General features: G+C 38.8%; 1 protein-coding gene across 6 annotated transcripts in view; it reads left to right on the top strand.

Annotated features, from left to right (window-relative positions):
* tns1b (tensin 1b) overlaps positions 1-22,924 on the top strand; it is a 307,710-nt gene that overhangs the window by 114,278 nt on the left and 170,508 nt on the right. For all 6 annotated transcript variants that reach the window (XM_056264008.1, XM_056264007.1, XM_056264004.1 and 3 more), the window contains exon 2: positions 21,796-21,910. In XM_056264008.1, the coding sequence (XP_056119983.1) occupies positions 21,796-21,910 (115 nt within the window). The remainder of the gene's footprint in view (positions 1-21,795; positions 21,911-22,924) is intronic.

Genomic DNA, 22,924 nt, shown 5'->3' with positions numbered 1-22,924 from the left:
ACACTGTTGTATCTGAGCTTGTTTCTTTACTCTGTAAACAACAGTTTGCATATGTGAAAATGCAGACCCTAGTTCTCAATCTGTCCTTCACCACTATACATGACTGTAGCAGTGTGGTGTTTTTCTTGTCATTGAATGATATGTAGGACTATGTGCTGTGGTTAATCGCACATCAGCATCACACCAGAGGCCTCGAGACGGAAGAGGTGGTTGAGCAGATGATGAGGTATTTAGCGGTGAGCTGCTCACAGAGACGAGAGTGAGAATGATACCTGTACTTTGAGATTATTAAACCTGTTTGCAATCATGTAAACAGTGATAGGGTACCCAGACCACCTGACTGGACCTCCTACATGGACCTGTTAGGGGTCTTACAGATAACCGATCATGTTTTGCTCTTTTCTTTAGTTCAGACTGGTGAAATCAATGTCTTCTCGAAATGCAGACAACACAAACCAAACTCTTCCAAGCCCTCAGCAACAACTACAGTGTTTAAGGCTGGGTCAAAGTAGATATTGTTTGCGGGCAGCCAATGAAAACCATCAGTTGACTGCAGTCTGCTTGTCAAATTGCACCCTTGCACAATCCCACTTGATCACAATTGTTTCTCAATCAATTCGACTGTCTGACTTGCAGCCAGCAGCTCAGGAAAATAGATGTATTCTTCCACAAAGACAATGACTTTGTTCAGAATTACATACTAATGCACTTCTCTTAATATTTCTGCAGTATGCAAATTTTCCGTATTTCTAACTCTCAGTTCCTGGTTGACCTACAACATTTAACAACATTTTAATTCCATCAATTGTGACGTCAGGTGACAGCAGTGTAGCATACGACTGTTTGCAATGTTTATCAATGTAGTCCAAGTAGTTTTTCTAAAAATACTTTTTATTCTGTACACTTCATGCTGAACATAGCCATATGCCAAAGTCTTGTGGCAGACTGTTTATAATTAGCTTTATATAACCAACCAACTCTATTTCAATTCTGGATCAGGAATATGACTCTCAGTTCAGGTTATGTCCCAGGAACCTTATTTTAGCTCCTGAAGAATGACCAAGTGTTGTCTCTTGTTGGCCTGTCCTATATTGGTTAATGTGATTCAGATTTTGTGACCTCGTTTCTATCTCGGGACATCTGTCTCTGTCCCACCAGGTGCTAGATTGCACTTAAAGGGACAGTTCAGCCAAAAATGGCACTTCTTTTGATATTGATGTTGATCCAAACCTGTTTGCTGTTATTGTTTTTGATGGAAATATTTATTAATTTTTTACAACACACCCAAAAAGCACACCCAAAAAGCACAATAAATGTAATCCACATAACTTGTGCACCATGTTCCAGGTCTTCCGAAGTCATATGCTTTGTGTGACGAACAAACTGAAATTGAATCTGTTATTCACAGATAATTTGTACCTCTGATGGTTTGATGATTTCTTATGTGGTGCTTTGGAGCATGGACTAGAAGTCTGATTTATAGGCGAGCGTCTACAACCCCATTGCTGGCAAAGATCTGGTGTTAGTTTCCTTATCATGCCTCTGAGGCCAGTGTGAATCATGGTTATTGGCACAATTTAGGGTGGCATGCTGTACTTTCTACAGAGAGATGTAAATTACTGCCAGTGAACTCTGTTTCACTCTGTATAGACGTAGAAGAACGCCTCTCTTCTAATAGCCCTCATTTATTTTTCTGAATTGCACAATATGCAATATTTATTTTCATGAGGATACATGTCACCGAGGCCTGTGAAACAGAACTTTATTTGGTTTTGATAAACACAGGCTCTGATTGATTCTTGAAAACATGCACTGGTGGTCTTACGTGGTGATTTATATGCATCTCAAGTTTCTTTAGCTGCCTTACATGGCTGTGATAAAGATATGATTCTTCAGCATGCTTTTGCCATGAAATACTATTTTTATTGCGTAATACAATTGGATGCATGTTTCTGTTCTAATAATGTCTGTTTAGTCTTGTGAAATTTTGCTCAAAAGTTTTCAATTTACACTTCTTCACAACTGTTTTTACAAAGTCTAAAATTACAGAGCACAAAAAAAAATTATGTGCATGAGTATATAAACATGAAGTTTGTAATATTTTATATTACAGTATCGTAATATATATATATATATATATATATATATATATATATATATATATATATATATATATGTATATATGAATATATTTCAATTTTTTTATATTAATGTGTGTGCAGGTTTTCACTAAATGAATATAATGAAGTGATATTTCATTAATTTCATTTATTAATTTATAAAAAGTAAAAACTATATTTACTAACATTTTTAATTGAACATTTTAAAGCAGCGGTCCCCAACCTTTTTTGCGCCACGGACCGGTTTAATGTCAGACAATATTTTCACGGACCGGCCTTTAAGGTGCTCCTAAAAACGCGTAGAAAACGCTAGGCGAGAGGTTGCACTCCGGAGGCGTCTGTCGTTGCTAAGCAACCATCAGCTGCGCTCTCCGTTACAGCAAGGAAATTTCAGCAATGGATTTCCACCACCGAAAAACCCTTGCTGTAACTCTGTTACAAGATTTATTTACTAAGAAGAGTAAAAAAAAAAACGCTGCAGTGTTTGGGTGCAAGACCGTGCAACCGATACTACAAAAACCATGGGGAATTTCACCAGCTGATTCAGGAGCTCCGCCTGGACAATGGGAGGTTCAAAGCCTATTTCAGAGTGGACAAGGACCAGTTTGATTATATTTTAAGAAACGTTGGCCCAAGCATCAGTAAACGGAGCTTCTGCCGTGAAACTAACTTATCTCTCCTGCGCAACGGCTCTGTATTTGTCTGAGGTTTGACTATAACTGAAGTGGTCATAAAACACCAGAAATAGCAAACACATACACATTTATATATAGAATATAGAACAATTCTGTATAAACAATGATGGATTTAACAAGGAATCAGTTGTGAGCATTAATATTTTTAGTAAAATTATTTTTTACTAGTAACTAGTGCAGCAGTTTACAGTGTGGAAGATGATTGGTTGGTTCTTGTCACGTGACCTACAGTCCGCTTGCGGCATTCTGAAAAGTTGAGATGTTTTTATCTCGATGCGGCGCGGACGCGCTTGGAAAAAACGGGCGCGTCGCTTCCATTTTGAGTGCGCATACCGCGCGGCGCGCCTACATTTGAAATAACAAACTTGAGCGCGCAAAAGACACGATATGTGAACAGGTAAATGTGTGAATAAATAAAACGGAAATAATGTAAGGTATTTATTCTTTCTGTGCGGCCCGGTACCAAATGACCCACGGACCGGTACCGGTCCGCGGCCCGGGGGTTGGGGACCCCTGTTTTAAAGCATGTAAAATGCTGTAAAATGTTTTTATTTTACATGCTGTAAAACATTTTTGAGTAATGCCGCACATTAATTGTTGCATCAGAGATACGAGTGGATTGACAGAAATGGACAGCTTGAACTGATTCACAGAGATGAAATGTACTCACAAACTTTTCAGAGGCCATTTACACAGCATGCATTCTTGAATTCAGTTTGCACTTTTTTGTATTTTTGTGCCACATTTTGGCTGTTGCTTTTTGTTTTAGCGTCTCGTGCCATGAGCATAATTTGGTAACACTTTATTTTAAGGTGCTTGTAATAAGCAGTAATTAACAGTTAATAAGACACTTATAAGACCTTATAAGATGCATATAAGCATTAACTACTTCATATAAGGGTTAATTAAAGGTCCAGGCCCTGAAGAGATCAGGGAAACTACTTCCTCTTAGGAAGGTCCATTTTTAAGGGACTGGGAGTTTGTGTTACCATTTATGTTTGTTCGGCTGTTCTAAAAGTGCAATGTATTGATACTTGATAAATTTATTATTTAATTTTATTTATTTATTATCATTAGTTAATGCTTATATGCATCTTATATGCTTCTTATAAGGTCTTATAAGTGTCTTATTAACTGTTAATTACTGCTTATTACAAGCACCTTAAAATAAAGTGTTACCCATAATTTTAATACACATTATCACCACTCACCACCATTAAATATTCACAATATATTTGGGATGTTCCTGCAAGTCTGCTCATGCTCACACATACGGTTTAAGGCAAGCTGAGTTATTGTACAGTATGATGAATGGATATGATTTGTGACACGTGTGAATGTCCATGACGAGGAATGACAAAGTGTTTTAGCAACAGCATGTCATGCCATCACTCAGCGCCTCTGCAAACACCAGCTTCGGGTTGAGGAATTTATAAAGGTACTTCACTCTAAATGTCAGATTAAGTGAGTAATTTCCTCGTCCGGATCCGCCTCTTTGAAATGCGTTTAGGTTAGATGGGGGATGAGAGAACAAAAGAGAAAAATGGGAATGCCTTAGGAGAAATTTCGCCTAAATGAAAAGCAGGTGACCATCACACAGCCAAGTAAGAGGTCACATTCTGACCCTCCCCCCTCAGAGAAAGAGAGAAAGAGAAGAAATAGAGTGATGGTGGAGATGTTTTATTCATGACCCATCTAAACCTTCTGGTGGTTTGACATCACTCTTTTTTTGTCTTATAAAATATCCCACCACTTATTTTCTTACCATGGCTGGTAATATTATATCATTTTAAAATAGCTGTTCTATTTGAATGTATTTTGAATAGTCATTCATTCCTGTGATGCAAAGCTGAATTACTCTAGTCTTCATTGTCACACGATCCTTTAGAAATCATTCTAATATGCTGCTTTGCTGCTCAAGAAACATTTCTTCTTATTATCATCATATCATTATGTTGAGATTTTTGTAGAAACCATGTACATTTTTTTTCAGGTATCTTTGCTTAATAGAATGCTGAAAAGTACAGCATTTATTTGAAATAGAAATCTTTTGTAACATTATAAATGTATTTACTGTCGCTTTTGGTCAGTTTAATGCATCCCTGCTGAATAAAAGTATTAAAAATGATACACTGTGGTCCAAAAGTTTGTAGACTTCTAGAGAACATTTCTTAATATTTGTTTTTCCGTTTTAATAAAATTTTGAACTTCCAGTTTCCACATGATGCCTCCATGTAGAGTTCCATAAATGTGTCTGTAGGGCATCATGTGTAACTGCAGCTCTTACTATGATTAAGTGTCTATTCTCAGAGTTCAGGAGGCAGTCATTTGTCTGTGAATGTGAGATATTGTAAGAAGTGACAAATAAGTAGCTCGTATTCATGGCTTGGCACTGGCAGCCATGTGCAGCTGGTGAATGATGGGATATCAGCCCACTTTTAGGAGCTTTAGGAGATGCAGACCACCAGTGACGACTGGGATTGTGATGCTCAAGATGGTTTGCAGTTAGATTATTTTATACACGTGTTTATACAGTGTGTTATACAGTGTGTGTGTGTTATGTTTATATAAATATATAAATACATCCACATGAATGCATGAAATAATCTTAACTCATGTCATTATCATCGTTGACCTCGTCGACCATTGTTGTACAACTTTATGAATGACAGAAATTCCAATTCTGAAGTTTTCTGTTGAATTCTGTGGCTGCAGATTCTGAGTGAGCCTGTCAGGCCTAATGTAATATAGAGCGCTCTATGGCAGTGTGAGATATCAGCATGCCGCAAGGGCTTTAGATGATGTAGACCTCCAGTGACTCAAGAAAGTTTGTATCATTTTTTTCAAAACGGCATGAAATGAAGAAGAACTCCGAATTTGTGTTGTTTTCTGTGGCGATATCGCGTGTGGACATGCATATGTGTTTTGTTTTAAAAAGGCCTCATAGGGCCAGTATTCTAAGGCCCCGTCCACGCTACTGCGTTTTCGTTTAAAACCGGAGACCTTTTGCTACGTTTGCACCTCCCGTCCACACTAAAACGGCAAAAACGGAGACCCAAAACGGAGAAGTTTAGAAACGCTGCTGATCCATTTTTCGTTTTGAATCTCCGGAGGGCGTTTTAGTGTAGACGGGTCAAAACGGAGGACTTTAGAAACGATGACGTAGTAGAGGCTCACGCTCGGCTCTATGATTGGGTGTCATCAGTCATGGCGTATATCTTTGCTAGCAGCTGTTGTACAAGTAAATCCTGCATTTTACAACGCTATAACTGCCTACATGCACCGGAGTCAAGCTATTATTCAAGCGATCTGTGACAATTCCCGTGTGCAGTGGCGGCGTTGACCGTACATGGAGCGTCGGTTTGGGGTTAACCCAGAGCATGGTGGGATTATTTTATCAATGAAGTTGTGTTTACACCGGCACGTGCATGCCCAGTGTTGGTGAATGGTCACGTGATCCGCGTTTTCAGTCGTTTTAATGTGGACGGAGATCAATTCTAATACGCAGCTAAAACGCTGGTGTGGACGGAGATCGTATTCGTTTTAATTATCCGTTTCTAAACTAAAACGCAGTAGTGTGGATGGGGCCTAAGTGGTTTTACAGGAAAATCCAAGAAATTCTTGGACTTCAAGACTGATAAGCAAGTAATAGTCATCCACTCTGTCATGTGTTGTTTGTAGATGAGGAGCAGTGGGTGGTCATGGATATGTTAGTCGTATATGAATGCAACATCAGGAAGAAAGAGTATAAAACGTTAATGAATACCCGGGACTGAAGGACAAGTTAGAAAGAATGTGACAAGTCAAGTGAAGCCGGCGTAGTTCCGGCAGTGATGGGGGCTCTGGGCTGTGACATCCCAACCGGAATAATGGCCTCAGCAGATCCCAGGAAAAATGACTTAATCTGGGTCCTGAACAGAGCGATCATAAGAACAACTCAGACACTGATCTTCAAGTTCCCAGGACTAGAGATTGACAGAGGAAGACCACCTGCAAACATGTGTAAAGAGGGTGAATATATATATTTTTTACTCTGTAGTGATAGACTGATATCAAACTGGCTGATGGATTGAAATATTCTGTCTTATTACAGAAGTATCTGCCCTATGTCACTTCCAAAATCGACCAACACTGTTGTCAATGGATATAGTACACTTTTGAAAATTGTCTGTAATTTGTAGTATTTAAGTTATATTTTATATTACATTATATATATTGGCCACCCAGCTCTGTAGATATTGGTATCGGCATCTACCATCAAAAAAAAAAAAATAATAATAATTTTGGCACTACTGGATCTAATGGAAGCTTGTTTCCGCCACAGAATAATAATAAAAAAAAGTAACTGTGACTTTTCATCTCGCAAATCTGAATGTATTTCTCGCAATTGCAAGTTTATATATATTGCAAGATGAAAAGTCGCAATTATCTTTAAAAAAATAAAACAATTCCATGGCGGAAACAAGCTTTCATATGATCTGGCACTGTAATAATTTATACTTATGAATTCTATAAAATATTTTTTAATTTAATTTTATACTATATATTAATATATACAATATTTAGTAGAAACATCATAATTATAGCATTAGAAAGGTGAAACTTTCCTATTTACTTAAGTGCTTATAACATATTTATCTGTGAATGTTATTTAAAATGATTTGGCAGGTTACACGTGCTTTCTTGAAAGGTTTATACATTATCTCTAAAAATATATTATTCTATGGAGAAAATGAATGAGATTCTTCCATCAGGAACCCTGTAGTGTAATGTAAAGGTTAGTCTGGGTCTCAGTCGGTCGGTGGATCTGTGCCAGCTGTCTGGTGAGCTTTGACTAGATCGGTCTGTCTGTACTGAGATGGGAACTGGTTTCCGTCTGTCATCCTCACTACATCTCCTCTTCCTGAGGAGCCCCGGTGGGATAGACTGATCCCGGTCCATAACACTGACCGGGGTAGACCAAGGGATTGGGGAGCAAATCCCTACACTATACAAACACACTCATCATAATAAATAAGTAAATGAGTGTCTGGCCTTGAGTACTGCTAATATAAACATTTAGGCATTGCTAATTTAGGTTGCTTGGACTAGGGCAGATAGTGGTTAATTCGATCCAGATGGAAGGGGTTTTGTGCTACAGCGCCTTTGTGTGAGGTTTGTTTGAAATGCTTAAACAATTGCAAACATTTGACCCAGGATGTTTGGAAGAAAGTGAATTGTCCCTCAATCATCAGTCATTCATGCGTCTCTGCAGTTGGAGCCGAGTGTAGGGGTTTGGAGAAAGATGGCAGCCAAAAACAGTCAGAAAATCCAACTTACAAGCACAGAGCAACTCAAAGTCTTCTGATTGGTCGAAAAATAGCATCCCACTGTCACAATTACAGGTGTTATACCTCGTGACACCAACAGTATTTCAGTGATGTAGGGATATTTTCCATGTGCTCTTCCATAAAAATCACTTAGGCTACAGATGGATAATATATTGGTACCAAATCAGCTAACTGCTAATACCTTACTTACATATATAATATAACAAATATATTATAATATAATATATAATACATATGGGACTTTTTCATGATCTAGCATGAATTTAAACGGATAGTGATATACTGTAAAATAGATTTGACCCTTTTTAAGTGTTTTTCAGGGACTATCTAACAAACATCCCAGATGCCTCGTCCTCTATTTCAAGAAGGTCTTATTTTGCAAAATTCGGCATAGTTTTTATGTATAGCAGGTTTCAAAAGGAAAATGTATCCATATTTCATATTTAAATATTATGATATTGTCAAAATTCTTTTATAGCATACAAACTGTCATTTTTTGTTTTGTTTTATTTATTTATAATATATTTATAATATTGGGATGAATAAAATCAATCATAGCATTATTTTAATTGTCATTATTTATGTATTAATGCAAAATAGAATTGTCTATAATATCAGTCATTCATTGGTAATCGTCCATAACATGAATTATAGGCCAGCACTTCAGTATCGTGCATTCCTGTCATTTAAAGCCACATCATGCAGAAATTGTGTTTTTGTCAAACAGCGACCCCTATAGTCGCTGTGGAATACTTGCACTGTCGTAAATAGCTAGCTAGACATATGTGGAAATTATTGGACTGGTCTAATTATCAACAATGGATGAATGAACAGCATCGTAAAAAAATGACATACTACAAGCAAGCGCAACAACATAGAACGCAAACAAGTTTAGAAATAAGAGATTTATTTACTAGTCTATCAACAAGATAGCCAGCCAGGTCAGCATCGCTGTTGCATCCAGTGCTGCTTTTTAGCTCACGCCAACTAGTGAAAGCCCGACCGAGTGGGACTGTCACAACTCTGAAGGAAATAGTCAAAGGATTCAGTTGCGAGTAAACAGTAATTTATTGAGCACAATAGTAGATAGCCGTGTGGGTCAAAATGGAAGCAGGCAGAAGAAGACTCAGGCTCGGAAAAACAGGGACGCAGTGGGCAGACACATATGCAAGAACAGGTAGAAATTCCTCCGGGAAAATCTCAGGAAACCACTGCATGGGTACAGGAGTGGAATGCAGGAGAACACGGTGAGTAGAACCCTGGTAGCATCAACTACCATCTGACATAGACAGGACGAGGTAAAAAAAACAATATATACTGTAGGACATCCTCATTCAAAACAGCTGGCGCTTATCAGCTCATCAGACGCGCTGATCAGCCGCGCTCACTCACACAACACGCACACACATAGCGAGGGCGAATCAGGGACTCTTTTCCAGTTCCTCACGCGGTCAGATTCTCTTTTCCTTTCCCTAGTCTCTTCCGACCGTGTTTTCTTTGCTTTTTCCATCGTCGAGTATCACGTCTGAAATGCACGCAAGTGTCTTCGCGCTTCATATATTGTTGTTGATGTGTGTGACGTCGTTGCCGTAAAGCATGTCGTTATTCTCGCGAGATTTGTCGGGGGCGCTCATCTCAAACTTGCATTGCTGGTTTTTACAGCGGCGTCCCCCCCAAGCTTTACTACCAGGATGATTCGCCCTACTGTGAGTTTGTTTACCACCGAATGACTTTGAAGCTGTTATATTAAGGTACAATTCTTGCATAGTGTGCCTTTAAATTATTTAGTTTGACAGTCTTTCCTAATTTTTATGGAGGAAGTTTACCTCAGTAATATGTTTTAGCTTTTTTCACTTACCAGACTTCACTCAAAAATGTTTTGACAAACATAACCTGTCTCCTGCGGATGTTATAGCAGAACTTGATCGGACCCTTGGGCTCTCTCTTACGCTTTGATTTCAACGAGTCATTGGCCTTCCCCTCAAATCAATGCCGCATCAGTTCTTGGTGTTCTTTTAATGCTTCTCTTGTCCTCAGATGCTCTGGGGGCTCCTCCTATGGTGAGCGAACCCCCTATGGTGCTCAGAATTCGATTTCGAACCCTTTTTAAAGAGCAAGGAGAGGGAGACGTCCTCTGTGTGCTTGTGTGGATGTGGGGTCAAAAAGAGTGGAAGGAAAGGAAGGGGGGGGGGACGAGGTCAAAGGTCAGACCCCCCTTGCTGAGAAATGTTTTTGTGAGCAGAAGAATTGCAGCGCTGTGAAAGAAAACATTGTGTTAGGATGGGTGGGGGTTGGTGTCCCAGAGAGGCCAGACCCTCTCAAACCCCAGTCAGGTACAGAAAGTGGGATGTTTCAAGGCGAGGGGAAGGCAGCAAACAGGTTGGGTACTTCCAGGCAGTCTCGTGCCATGCCGTTGAGATGAATGGGAAGGCCAACGGACTGATTTTCTCCAGGTATTATAGATCTTGAACAGGCAGCAAGCTTGGTTGAGGTTGTGCCAGGGATGGCAGGTAGTTTGAAGGCGTCAAACACTGGTCATCGTGATTTTGCCAAGTAAGAAATGTTCCTGGATCAACAGATTTTCTTGATCTTGGAAAAACATTCCTGTCTGAAAATGTAGTGGTAACCATATCCCTACCCCTAAACCTTCCCACAACTTACCCCTAAAATCAGAGGGAAATGATAGGGGAATAAGAATGTTGTAGAAGCTTCTAACCCTTGTTTTAAGCCTAAACTGTAAACATGTCTCTCATATCTGATTGGTTGATTAGAATGTTGTTCCAGGATCAACAAAGATGTTGATCCAGGAACATGTTGTACTTGGTGAGATCACGTTCACCATCAAACACCAATGGAGAAGACAAATCTCCCCTCCCAATCCCAAATACTCCCAGCTCTCCACAAAAACTCCTTGTTCCAAGATGTAATGTGAACACAGAATATAATCACTGGAGAAAATCCAGATAGTCAAATCACTGTTTTGGTTACATGTTCCAGAAATCAAAGGCTTTGTGTATGGTTCCTGACAGGACATGTCAAGAAACATCTCACTGTCATTGTATACTATTGTTGACATCCTAGTAATCAAACTCAGTGTTGCCTTTTCCAAATGACCTAATGATGTGAAAATAAGTTTGGCCAACAGTGTCCAAGCCATAAATCAGAGTTCAGGAGACCTCCTGGTAATGGACTGTACAAAAGAGCCTGTTTGCCCTTGTTATTAGCAGTTCTTCATAAGATCCTTACCTTGTGCTGCACTGTTTGTGCTTTGGACATGAATGATATTTCTTTCTAAGCGATGAGCCTTATGGTTTTTTACCAGCAAATAACACACGGACAAACAAATCCCATAGATTTGCACTGAATGATGAACCCAAGCCAAATGTAGGCTTTTTTGAGAGACTTAGACCAGACAGCAACCACCTAGAAGACCATAGCAACAACAACCCAAAACACCCCAGCCATGTTTTGGCATTAGAATATCATAGAAGCATGGGTGTGGACTTTTTAGCCCAGTGGATAGCCGAATCCAACCATTTTATCCTGGCACTGCATATAATGGATACATTGGGATGGGCTCTTCCGATATAGACAAACTCCAGCATTGTGTTGGCATGCTTTGCATGGATTTCTCACATGTTCTTGCATTTTTTCCAGCTTCTCAGGTTCATTCACAGGTGAAGATGTTTTGTGTTTTTGCGTTTGTATGGTTCGAGGGAGTGATTGATGTATCAGGTAAACACAAGAGGGTGGATTTTAAGTGTTTGTGTGTGTGTTTAAAGGATTTATGAGGAGACTTTAGGGTGAGTGTATTTGTACAAGGTGATTTTTAAGGGTTACTGTGAGTGTATGTGTGGGTTTTGGTAGATTTATGCTAAGCCCCTGTGTTGAGCATAGTACGTTGAGGCAGATATATGGGAATGAGTAATGTTTAACGGGGCTAAATGATTGGAGAGGGAAAATGAAATAAGGCCACTTTGAGGTTCAGCTTTTGAGAGCTTTACTGAGCAAACAAAACACTGACTGTATCTGAAATTACATACTTGTTCACTAATTCACTGTTCCCTACATAGGGGATGCCACAGAGTTTGATGTATCAGGACGGTGTGAAAGAAAAGGAGCGAGCAAATTCAGACAGTGTGAATACTGTACAAACATTTAATTTAAAGGCACACTATGTAATTTTATGCCACTAGAGGTCGTTTATTCAAAACAGAGGGGTAGTTTGATGATGCTTTGATTTCATGGAATCATGGGAGTTGTTGTCTTCACCTCTACAGCCGGAGGAGAATACGATGGGACTCGGGCAGAAATCATATTCATGGATGACCAGTAATGTATTAATGATTTATTAAAGGGACACTTCACCCATTTGCATTAAGCTTTCCATTGTTAGAAACCCAGTCATACTATTGAATGGTCGTGCAACACTCTCTCATTTTCCCCTGAGACGAGAGAAATCCACTATTTACCTTTTTCACTTCCTCCTACAATGACGCAAAAATCGTCATTTTACGTCATTGTAGGTGGAAGTGTAAGAGGGGGGGATTTCTGTAAAGACTACAGCACTAGTTCCCACCCTTTCAAACCCGCCCATAGGGGGTTGGACCTAATGCGCTAACAGAGCTATCACAGATCAGTGGGTGGGACTTCACTTGCAGATACTGAAAGCAATATCAGCCATCTTGTTTATAAGCTAAGCTAACAAGCGCTGTGGAGATAGGAAGTTACGACAATGACGGAAGAAACTAAACATGATATGGAAGAAGAGGATTTTGAAATTCTGCTGCTCGAATCCGATGTTCGTGGCTATTTTTACGAGCCGCAAAAATAGCCGCACGAGTTCCATTTTTCTGTATTTAAACATTCTTAGAAACATTTGGGATTATGTAAGTACACAAATATACACAAAATATATAACATTGTTCTAGAGGTTTTTGGATATTTTTATCAACATTTTTTACATAGTGTGCCTTTAAGCATTTACTTATTGATTTGGTAAACTGAAGGACAAATTTGTTGTGAAGAGATGACTCCAACTCCTGGGATGTCTTCAGATGACGCAAACTCTGAATCAACATGCACCAATGCTAAATGTTCCATATACAGGTCCTTCTCAAAAAATTAGCATATTGTGATAAAGTTCATTATTTTCCATAATGTAATGATACAAATAAAACTTTCATATATTTTAGATTCATTGCACACCAACTGAAATATTTCAGGTCTTTTATTGTTTTAATACTGATGATTTTGGCATACAGCTCATGAAAACCCAAAATTCCTGTCTCAAAAAATTAGCATATCATGAAAAGGGTCTCTAAACGAGCTATTAACCTTATCATCTGAATCAACTAATTAACTCTAAACACCTGCAAAATATTCCTGAGGCTTTTAAAAACTCCCAGCCTGTTTCATTACTCAAAACCGCAATCATGGGTAAGACTGCCGACCTGACTGCTGTCCAGAAGGCCATCATTGACACCCTCAAGCAAGAGGGTAAGACAGAAAGAAATTTCTGAACAAATAGGCTGTTCCCAGAGTGCTGTATCAAGGCACCTCAGTGGGAAGTCTGTGGGAAGGAAAAAGTGTGGCAAAAAACGCTGCACAACGAGAAGAGGTGACCGGACGCTGAGGAAGATTGTGGAGAAGGACCGATTCCAGGCCTTGGGGGACCTGCGGAAGCAGTGGACTGAGTCTGGAGTAGAAACATCCAGAGCTACCGTGCACAGGCGTGTGCAGGAAATGGGCTACAGGTGCCGCATTCCCCAGGTCAAGCCACTTTTGAACCAGAAACAGCGGCAGAAGCGCCTGACCTGGGCTACAGAGAAGCAGCACTGGACTGTTGCTCAGTTTTGCATGTCGTTCGGAAATCAAGGTGCCAGAGTCTGGAGGAAGACTGGGGAGAAGGAAATGCCAAAATGCCTGAAGTCCAGTGTCAAGTACCCACAGTCAGTGATGGTCTGGGGTGCCATGTCAGCTGCTGGTGTTGGTGCACTGTGTTTTATCAAGGGCAGGGTCAATGCAGCTAGCTATCAGGAGATTTTGGAGCACTTCATGCTTCCATCTGCTGAAAAGCTTTATGGAGATGAAGATTTCATTTTTCAGCACGACCTGGCACCTGCTCACAGTGCCAAAACCACCGGTAAATGGTTTACTGACCATGGTATTACTGTGCTCAATTGGCCTGCCAGCTCTCCTGACCTGAACCCCATAGATAATCTGTGGGATATTGTGAAGAGAAAGTTGAGAGACGCAAGACCCAACACTCTGGATGAGCTTAAGGCCGCTATCGAAGCATCCTGGGCCTCCTTAACACCTCAGCAGTGCCACAGGCTGATTGCCTCCATGCCACGCCGCATTGAAGCAGTCATTTCTGCAAAAGGATTCCCGACCAAGTATTGACTATTGAGTGCATAACTGAACATAATTATTTGAAGGTTTACTTTTTTTTTGTATTAAAAACACTTCTTTTATTGGTCGGATGAAATATGCTAATTTTTTGAGACAGGAATTTTGGGTTTTCATGAGCTGTATGCCAAAATCATCAGTATTAAAACAATAAAAGACCTGAAATATTTCAGTTGGTGTGCAATGAATCTAAATATATGAAAGTTTAATTTTTATCATTACATTATGGAAAATAATGAACTTTATCACAATATGCTAATTTTTTGAGAAGGACCTGTATTGTAATCACGATGTTCACAACTCGTAATAATTACTTTAATGAGCCCATTTTTTCTGCCTTAAATTAATACATTGTTAGCTAACTGCGTGATTTGTATATGTACATTGCTGAAATGCATAACTTGGACACAGTCACCTCTGATTACAGATCACTGTAAATTGTAATGTAGAAACATGTATTTTCTGTAAAGCTGCAAGATGGCCATATATATATTAGGAATGTGTGTGTGCATTACAGACTGGCTTGCTGGGGCTCTATCTGCTGTAGCATGCTGCTTTTAAGAGGACGTGTTTAAGTAACCACTGCTGTAATTTAACATCACTTAAGGGCAGATCTGAATACCCTGGAATGACTTCATTCACATAGTTAATTTACAGATTAAACACTAAGAGGATTGTAGGTGAATGGCTGTATTCACCACGCCTCACAGGACGCCTACAGACACTTTCCCATGCTGTTTGGCGGGGTTTCACGTGGAGAGACCAATGCTTTCCAACTGTACTAGGACATAAAACCTGACGCCTTAACGAATGACCCTACATCTGTTTAGTATCAGCATTGATTTACTCACACTTCACAACTATAGGAATGTCATTGCATTATATAACATGTTGAATTGATTATACCAAAGTGTTTGAAATGGCACTTTACTATACTACTCTTTTAAATCTGCAGTCTACTTCTTTTTCTTACTCACTATTTGTGCAGTATTTAGTATGTATTGATCACCACTGTATCCTACAATGCAAAGCACTCAACTGGTTTAACCTTCCATTTCTAGTTTGTTAAATGAGCCTGGAAATTATATCAATTGTTTGTTTTTTCCTTTTTCTAAATGTGTATAACATCTAGCTACCATAATTTGTCTCCAGATGTCACTTGTTTTGACCATGCATCTAATTCAATGTCCAGGATTGATCTTTTTAAGTGACTTAAGTGTCTAAATCCTTTTTCCCTCTCCGGATCAAAATGAGTTTCTGATGGTAACACACCTCCTTCCCTGCCTCAGCGCTGATGGCCGTGTGCCCAGTCTGTGTCTTGTCGAGCTGAAAGGATGGAGAGAAAGTGAATGTGTGTCAGAGGGAGTGAGAAACAAAAAGAAAGAAGCTTCTGGGTCTGGTAGATGAAGCTTTCAGGAGCTAAATGAGGGTGTATTAGCAGGCACATTGAAACATATGGCTCAGTTAAAGATCATGTTCTTCCAATCTCGTATTACTTATTCTATGGAACACCTCTTCCTGTTTGGGTCCGGCCCCACTGCAGCACTGTGAGAATAGTGTTATCTTTCTCCTCCAGCTCTTCTAGGAAACATCTTACCTTAGGTCAAGTTCAAGGAAAGCCATCAAAGAGAATCACAGGTGGCTTTACAGCAGCGTCACACACCCACCCACACACACACACACACACACACACACACATCTGGAATCATTGTTGTCCTGTAGTAACTGCATCTGAGACCAGGTGCTGCTGGTGCTTGTGGTGGTACGGTTGTGGGAAAAGTTTTCTGCATGAGAGTAGGACACACAAGAAGTGACAGTGTCAACTAGGAACTAACTGATTTTACAGAGCTAGACGTGTCAACATATATTTTGTTGATCCTCCGACAACATTCTTGTGCGAAAAATTTAGTCTTAACCCTAACCCTATCCCTACCCCTAAACCTAACCCTACACATAAGTTATCTCTAAATTCAGAGAGAAATAACACTGATGCAGAAGCAGCTAACCTTGGTAATAAGCATACATTTGACATAAACTGTAAACTTGTCCCTCAAATCTTATTGGATGTCTGGAATGTTGATCCAGGAACATGTTGCTCTTGGTTAAATCAGGTTCTGCGTCAACTAGGGCTGATATTTTATTTTCCACAAAGACTTTGTAGGTTAATTAAGCATCATGTTTTGGCTGTTATGTTTCCTAAAAACTTGTAGATTTGTAATCCCTCCATGCCTTTATTGTTTTTAAGATAGATTTAAAGATATTTTGGTAACACTTTACAATAAGGTTTCATATACCGGTAACTACATCAGTTAATATGAACTAAGAAGGAACAATAGCCTACTTCTAAAGCATTTATTAATCTTAGTTCATGTTAATTTCTATACTTACTACAACATTATTAAGAAAAAAAGTTGTATTTGTTAACATTAGTTAATGCACTGTACACCTTATTGTAAAGTGTTACCTCTTACATTTTTCCCTTGACTCATTTGACTTATTGTTAACATTTTTAATCTAATTTGATATGATGTAAATATCTTAAAAATGTACAATTTAGAATTTAGAATTCAGATGTCAGACTTACTCTTCTATTCAAGAGTATTTTTTTTGGTCTTATTCTACCAACAGATTTTTTTTTTCCCACCAGTTTTACCTAATCAAAAAAATACGTTTCGGGTGTGTAAAGAATTGTCTTTTGCAGTAATATTTTTAAATATTATTTTCTTAATATTATTCATTTAAAATAGCTATTTTCTATTGTAATATAAATGTATTTTATTCCTGTGATGCAAAGCTGAATTTTCAGCATCATTACTCCAGTCTTCAGTGTCACATGATCCTTCAGAAATGATGAATATTGATATAGCCCTAAATATGGAGCTCTTGATGGCTGATCACCTGTGTCTTCCCCTCTGAACTCTTCATCAATGAAGTAATGAGGGCTCTGCGTGGATGTGTGTGTTTACGCTGCTGTCTGAAGTCCATGTCCTGCGCTGTCTGGTGTCTACTCCACCCGCCCCACCTCTTCCTCTCATTGGGGGGAGAGGCTGTATTGTCTGGCGTGTGGATTGGTCGTCTGAATGGGCCTGAGTGCCTTTCCCAGGGGCTTAGTGTCTCTGCGAGGGGGTTGTGTATACAGTTACGCAGGCCATGGGAGATGATGTGTGCCCTGCTCCGGGGACTCGGCCTTTGTGCCAGTCTGAGAGAGTGAGATGGGCCATTTGAAAGGCTGGCAGTGTTTGGGGTGATGGGATTGGGTAATTCGTAACCCCATCTGCTTCAAAAGACTGTGAAGGTTAGCCAGCCCTCCCCATGATTCCTGCATCCCCAGCCACAACGTCCCACAACAATAACCCATATCCCAGAAAACCCACATTGTCCTGAAACAATTGTGCAACAGCGGAGCCTGGTCGTATTGTTTTGGGAGGGTATGTATGCGTATGTATTTTCAAGAGTAAACAAGGGAGTTTCAGGAGAGAAGTGTGTTATGATTGTGTGCCAAGATTCTTTCTGTCAGTGTTTCTCAGTCTTATTCAGTTTAGCCTTGTAGCCGTGTGAATGAAAGCTCACGGGGTCCCGTCTCACTGTCAGGAACGCAGACGAGTGTAATTCTCCTCTCACACGAGCTCTGTTTGAGGCATTTTCCTGTCTGGTCTTTTGCGCTCTCTCCTGCTCTTTTCTTTTTCTTTTTATTTGTCCTCAGGGTTCCTCAGTATCCATTCTTGTGTGTGGTGTGCTGAAAGAGAAAGAGTGCAGGCATGCAAATTTTGGCAATGCGAGAAAGTGTGTTGATTTCAAAATAAATGGTTCACCCAAAGTGAATGTTTTGGCATTATTTAATCAGCCTTAAGTTGTATTCTTTTATTTTATTCTTTTATAATATTTTCAAAAATGTTGGATACAATTTTACCATCATTGACCACTGATCAGGGGAAGATTTTTAGTGAAATTACAGAATTTTCTTCTGAATATTTACTGAATATTTATTTTTTATTTTTTTTCAGTTCAACTGCTGAAACCAATCATTATAAAGGTTAATACTGTCAATATAGCACAGATACTTCTATTAAATGGAAAGTTACATTTCTAGATTAAAAAATAATTATTAACATAACAGACTATCCAACTTGTATTTATTAATTTAATTAATTAAAAATTATAGAACATGATTTTGTATTATTATTATTATTATTACAACAAAAACAACAATATATTATTATTTTATTTACACAACAACAAATAAATAAATAATAATAATAATATTTTTTTATTGAGGCATAAAGAAGATGCATATTTCAATACTGCACTGCTCTGTCTGTTTGAATCTAGTGTTCAGATGAGTGGATGGAGAAATAGTTCCTCTCCTACACAACTATTTGCGAACGCAATTCATTTCTTGTTTTTTTTTCATTTTGATCCTCTTCCAACATCAGTATCAGTCGGAAGTATTGATATTTCAAGATTGTATGGCTGCAGAAGATTTGGCATATAGCAAACACTTCATATGGATACTTTTATGGTGCTGATTATTGGTCCTTGACAGTTTTTTCAGAAATGTTCCTTTTGTTTTACACAAAATCAAGGGAAACATCATTCACGCTTAAAATAACATGAGGGTGAGTAGATGATGACAGAAATGTCATTTCTTTATTAGTTTCTTTAATTCCTGGCTTTTCAAACGGATCTGTCCACATAAGCTGGTGCCGGACTGCATGTATATGTCTGTGTGTGAAGATTGTGATGGTATCATCCAGGATCTGTTAAAGACACACAGATCTCAGACTGGGGCTCCTATCCGGCGCATTGATTGTTTATGGCTAATTAGATTAGGCTAATCACATTAAGTTGGTGCCGAGGCTCGTCCTGACGGAGGAATAGAAATGAGACTGTCATTGTTGGCACTTACCCGTCAATGTCACACTGTCCCGTGGAGTTTCATTCCGGTGAGGTCTGCACATATAGCATCCTTGTCCAAATGAAATAAAACCTCGAGCAGAATTCTAGCTTTGCTTTGCATTGTTGTGGATCATAAAGACATGGTCAAAATGTTATAGAATTAAGATGAAATAATAGGCCAATTCAGATGCAGTATAGGCACAGACTCATGTTTACTGTGGCCTTTTTTCCTGAACTAGTTTCAGCCTATAGATGCAGATGTTGACTTTGAGGGGGTCTGTATATACAGTCATTTCTTCTATACAGTTCTTCTGATCAATGGATCAGTATTTTCTTTTTTCAGACATGTATTTTTACAGCATCTGGCGTTTGCTAAGCTCCTCCCCTTTAGTAACTGTTGCTCACTCTGACAAACTTTACAGAATGAAGACACTTGGGAGTTTGTTGTCCAAATGTCAGAAAACACTGCAGCACCGGTGTCAGCTGAAGTTCCCTGTCCTCTCTCTGTGCTGCCCCGTCAGCATCACACATATGAGACACGTGCATATCAGATCCCTGCCAGTCGAAGGAGAGCGCCGCCTACATGATGCTTAAATCTGCTCATTCATTCATTCATTCATTCATTCATTCATTCATTCATTCATTCATTCATTCATTCATTCATTCATTCATTCATTCATTCATTCATTCATTCATTCATTCATTCATTCATTCATTCTCCTTTAAATTAATTTTTATTTAATTATTTTAAGTATCGCACCCATTTTTTCTGAAATTATTCATCCTATTCAACCCTATATGTTCCATCTAAAACATCTTATGCATTTTATTTGATCTCATCCTTGGACTGTACCAGTGTTATGTATGATTGATATACACTGTAGGATTTTATCCATCCATCCATCCATCCATCCATCCATCCATCCATCCATCCATCCATCCATCCATCCATCCATCCATCCATCCATCCATCCATCCATCCATCCATCCATCCATCCATCCATCCATCCATCCATCCATCCATCCATCCATCCATCCATCCATCCATCCATCCATCCATCCATCCATCCATCCATCCATCCATCCATCCAAATTTGGTTAAAGTTTTATTTTTTTTATTCGTTTTTTCCTGTCTATATATATATATTTTAATTTTAGTTATTTTAGTACATCTGTTTTTTTATTTTTTTATTCATTTTTTCCTGTCTATATATATATATATATATATATATATATATATTAATTTTAGTTATTTTAGTACATCAAGTTAAATATATGAAAATGAGAAATATTGCCTTGGCAACTAGCTGAAATTTTATTTTTTGTTTTATAATTATTATTATTTTTTTTAAAGTTAACTATAATAAACCTGAAATGTACTGCTATTTTTCAATTTTGTTTTATAATTTAATTTGTTGTAATTTTATTTTATTTTATTTATTTATTTTATTGTTTTAGAAAGTTAACGATAATAACCCTGAAATGTGTTGCTATTTAAAAAAAAAAAAGATTAAATCATAAAGTATGGTAACTTGTTGTACATTGTTTTTTACTGCATTTTAGATTGGATTCTCTATGAATCCAGATGCACAGCGTAACATTGATTACTTAACTTGTGCCATCAGTTTAAGGGTATTGCTCATCTTAGACATCAACATCATGCACATTACAACTAATTCATTTGTTTCACTTTTTTTTACCACCCTCTTGTTTCAAATCTCCTGCTTAACACTTAAACATGAAATGCAGGCAGGAAAAAGAAACGTCAGACGTGGTTATGGATAATGACACCATGAAGGCCTAAAACAGGGGGTCCGTTCAGGGAAGCACAGCTCAGATCCAAATGTTCAGTTCCAGCTTACATAACACACCTGCAGCGGCCCAAATCCTGTCCTGTCTCTCTTGTTTTTGGATGGCCCCTCTCTCCCCTCTCGCTCCTACTGAGGGTGAAGCACGGGGGCCTCAGTCATACCTAAACGCAGCTGCAACATTCCCAAATAAGGTTCTCCGTTTCATCGAGACGGTCTGGGTTCAATTTTCACTTTAGAGAAATAAGAACAAGGCGATCTCGACATTTCGTTTTTTCCTAGATAAGCTGATTCTCTTATGCGTGCGCACACTAAGAAAATAAATATACATGTAATTGACTGGATAAGATTAAGCACTGGGCGAAATAATGGTTATTGCTAGAAATATGTCAACTGTTAATGTTTTTGATATTTGGTATTCTGTTTTTTTATTTGAAATGATGGTTCCTTTGATTGTAACATCACCCTTTATGGTTAAACATCACCTATTTTTTTTTCCGTCTCAATAATTGTCCTTGTTTCTCTCCCACTGCAGCCTGAAGAGTTTGAAGCCGTCCACTCCCACACCTTCCGGCTGAAGACGTTCAAGAAGGGGAAGCACTGTGGCGTGTGCAAGCAGACTGTGAACAATGAGGGTCTCATCTGCAGAGGTCAGTCCAGGGGAGGGTGGCCCGCCTGTGGGGTGTCTTGCACTAGGGACATCTGTCCGTCCCAGCATCTGATGAGAGTTAATGGAAAAAGGTCAAGATGTGTGTGAGGGTGTCAGCTGCTCCCAGTGACCAGTCAGCCACTTCCTCTAATGAAACGTAATCATTAACCCCATTAGGCCACTGAGGGAGAGTGTGTGGCGTTACAGGCAGCGCTTCTACCACACAACGCCTGTTGGCCCCTGGAGATGACATCATCGCCTGTGTGACTTTAGGCGCAGAACAGAGTGAAAGAGCCACACAAGTTTCCCATTAAGACTGGATGCTTGGGGCGGATATTCCGCGATTCACCTGTTTTGAGTCCCGCTGTGGTGAAGATTCAGCCAGAGTGGAATGTCAGACTCTATCATGGGAAGTCTAGAAGTTAAAGCCTGGTTTATGTTTGCACTAACGTCAGGGTCTTCGCCATCATCAGGGCTGTTTCTGATCTAGAAGGGGCCTCTGTTAACAAGTTAACATAATGACGCTGCATTTTTGCTATTCATTTGTCTTAATTGTATTTATATGGCTGAATATTAGAATAAGGAAGATGGAGTTTTATCAAATGTTATCAGAAAGTCGTCATCAGAAGTACAAATATTTAGTGCATGTTGAAAATGTATACTTTTTAAATGAATGACAACACCAGCAAAATAACTAGTGATTTAGTAAAATAGTGACGCTTTCCACATCACTAAAAAAATAAAAATAAAAATCTGAAAGACTTGTTTCAGAAACGAAGGTAAAGTGTCTCTGGTTCTCGAGCTCCTATGAAATATTTTGAATAATCATCATTATTTTAATCAAATACATCAATCGTTATCTCATTAGTCTTATATCTTATATGAAATTCAATTTAACTGTAAATAGTTTAAAATATACTGGCAATGTCATTAAACCCTTTATTTTGATCACACAATTTTAGGGCAAGATCTGGCTAATGCATATTTATGTAACAGACAGGCAATTTAATCCATA

Source organism: Rhinichthys klamathensis, unplaced genomic scaffold, assembly GCF_029890125.1.
Source record: "Rhinichthys klamathensis goyatoka isolate OS25496 unplaced genomic scaffold, OSU_Roscu_1.1 h1tg000212l_1, whole genome shotgun sequence".
NCBI lineage: Eukaryota > Metazoa > Chordata > Actinopteri > Cypriniformes > Leuciscidae > Rhinichthys > Rhinichthys klamathensis.
This window is presented reverse-complemented; position numbering and strand designations above follow the sequence as displayed.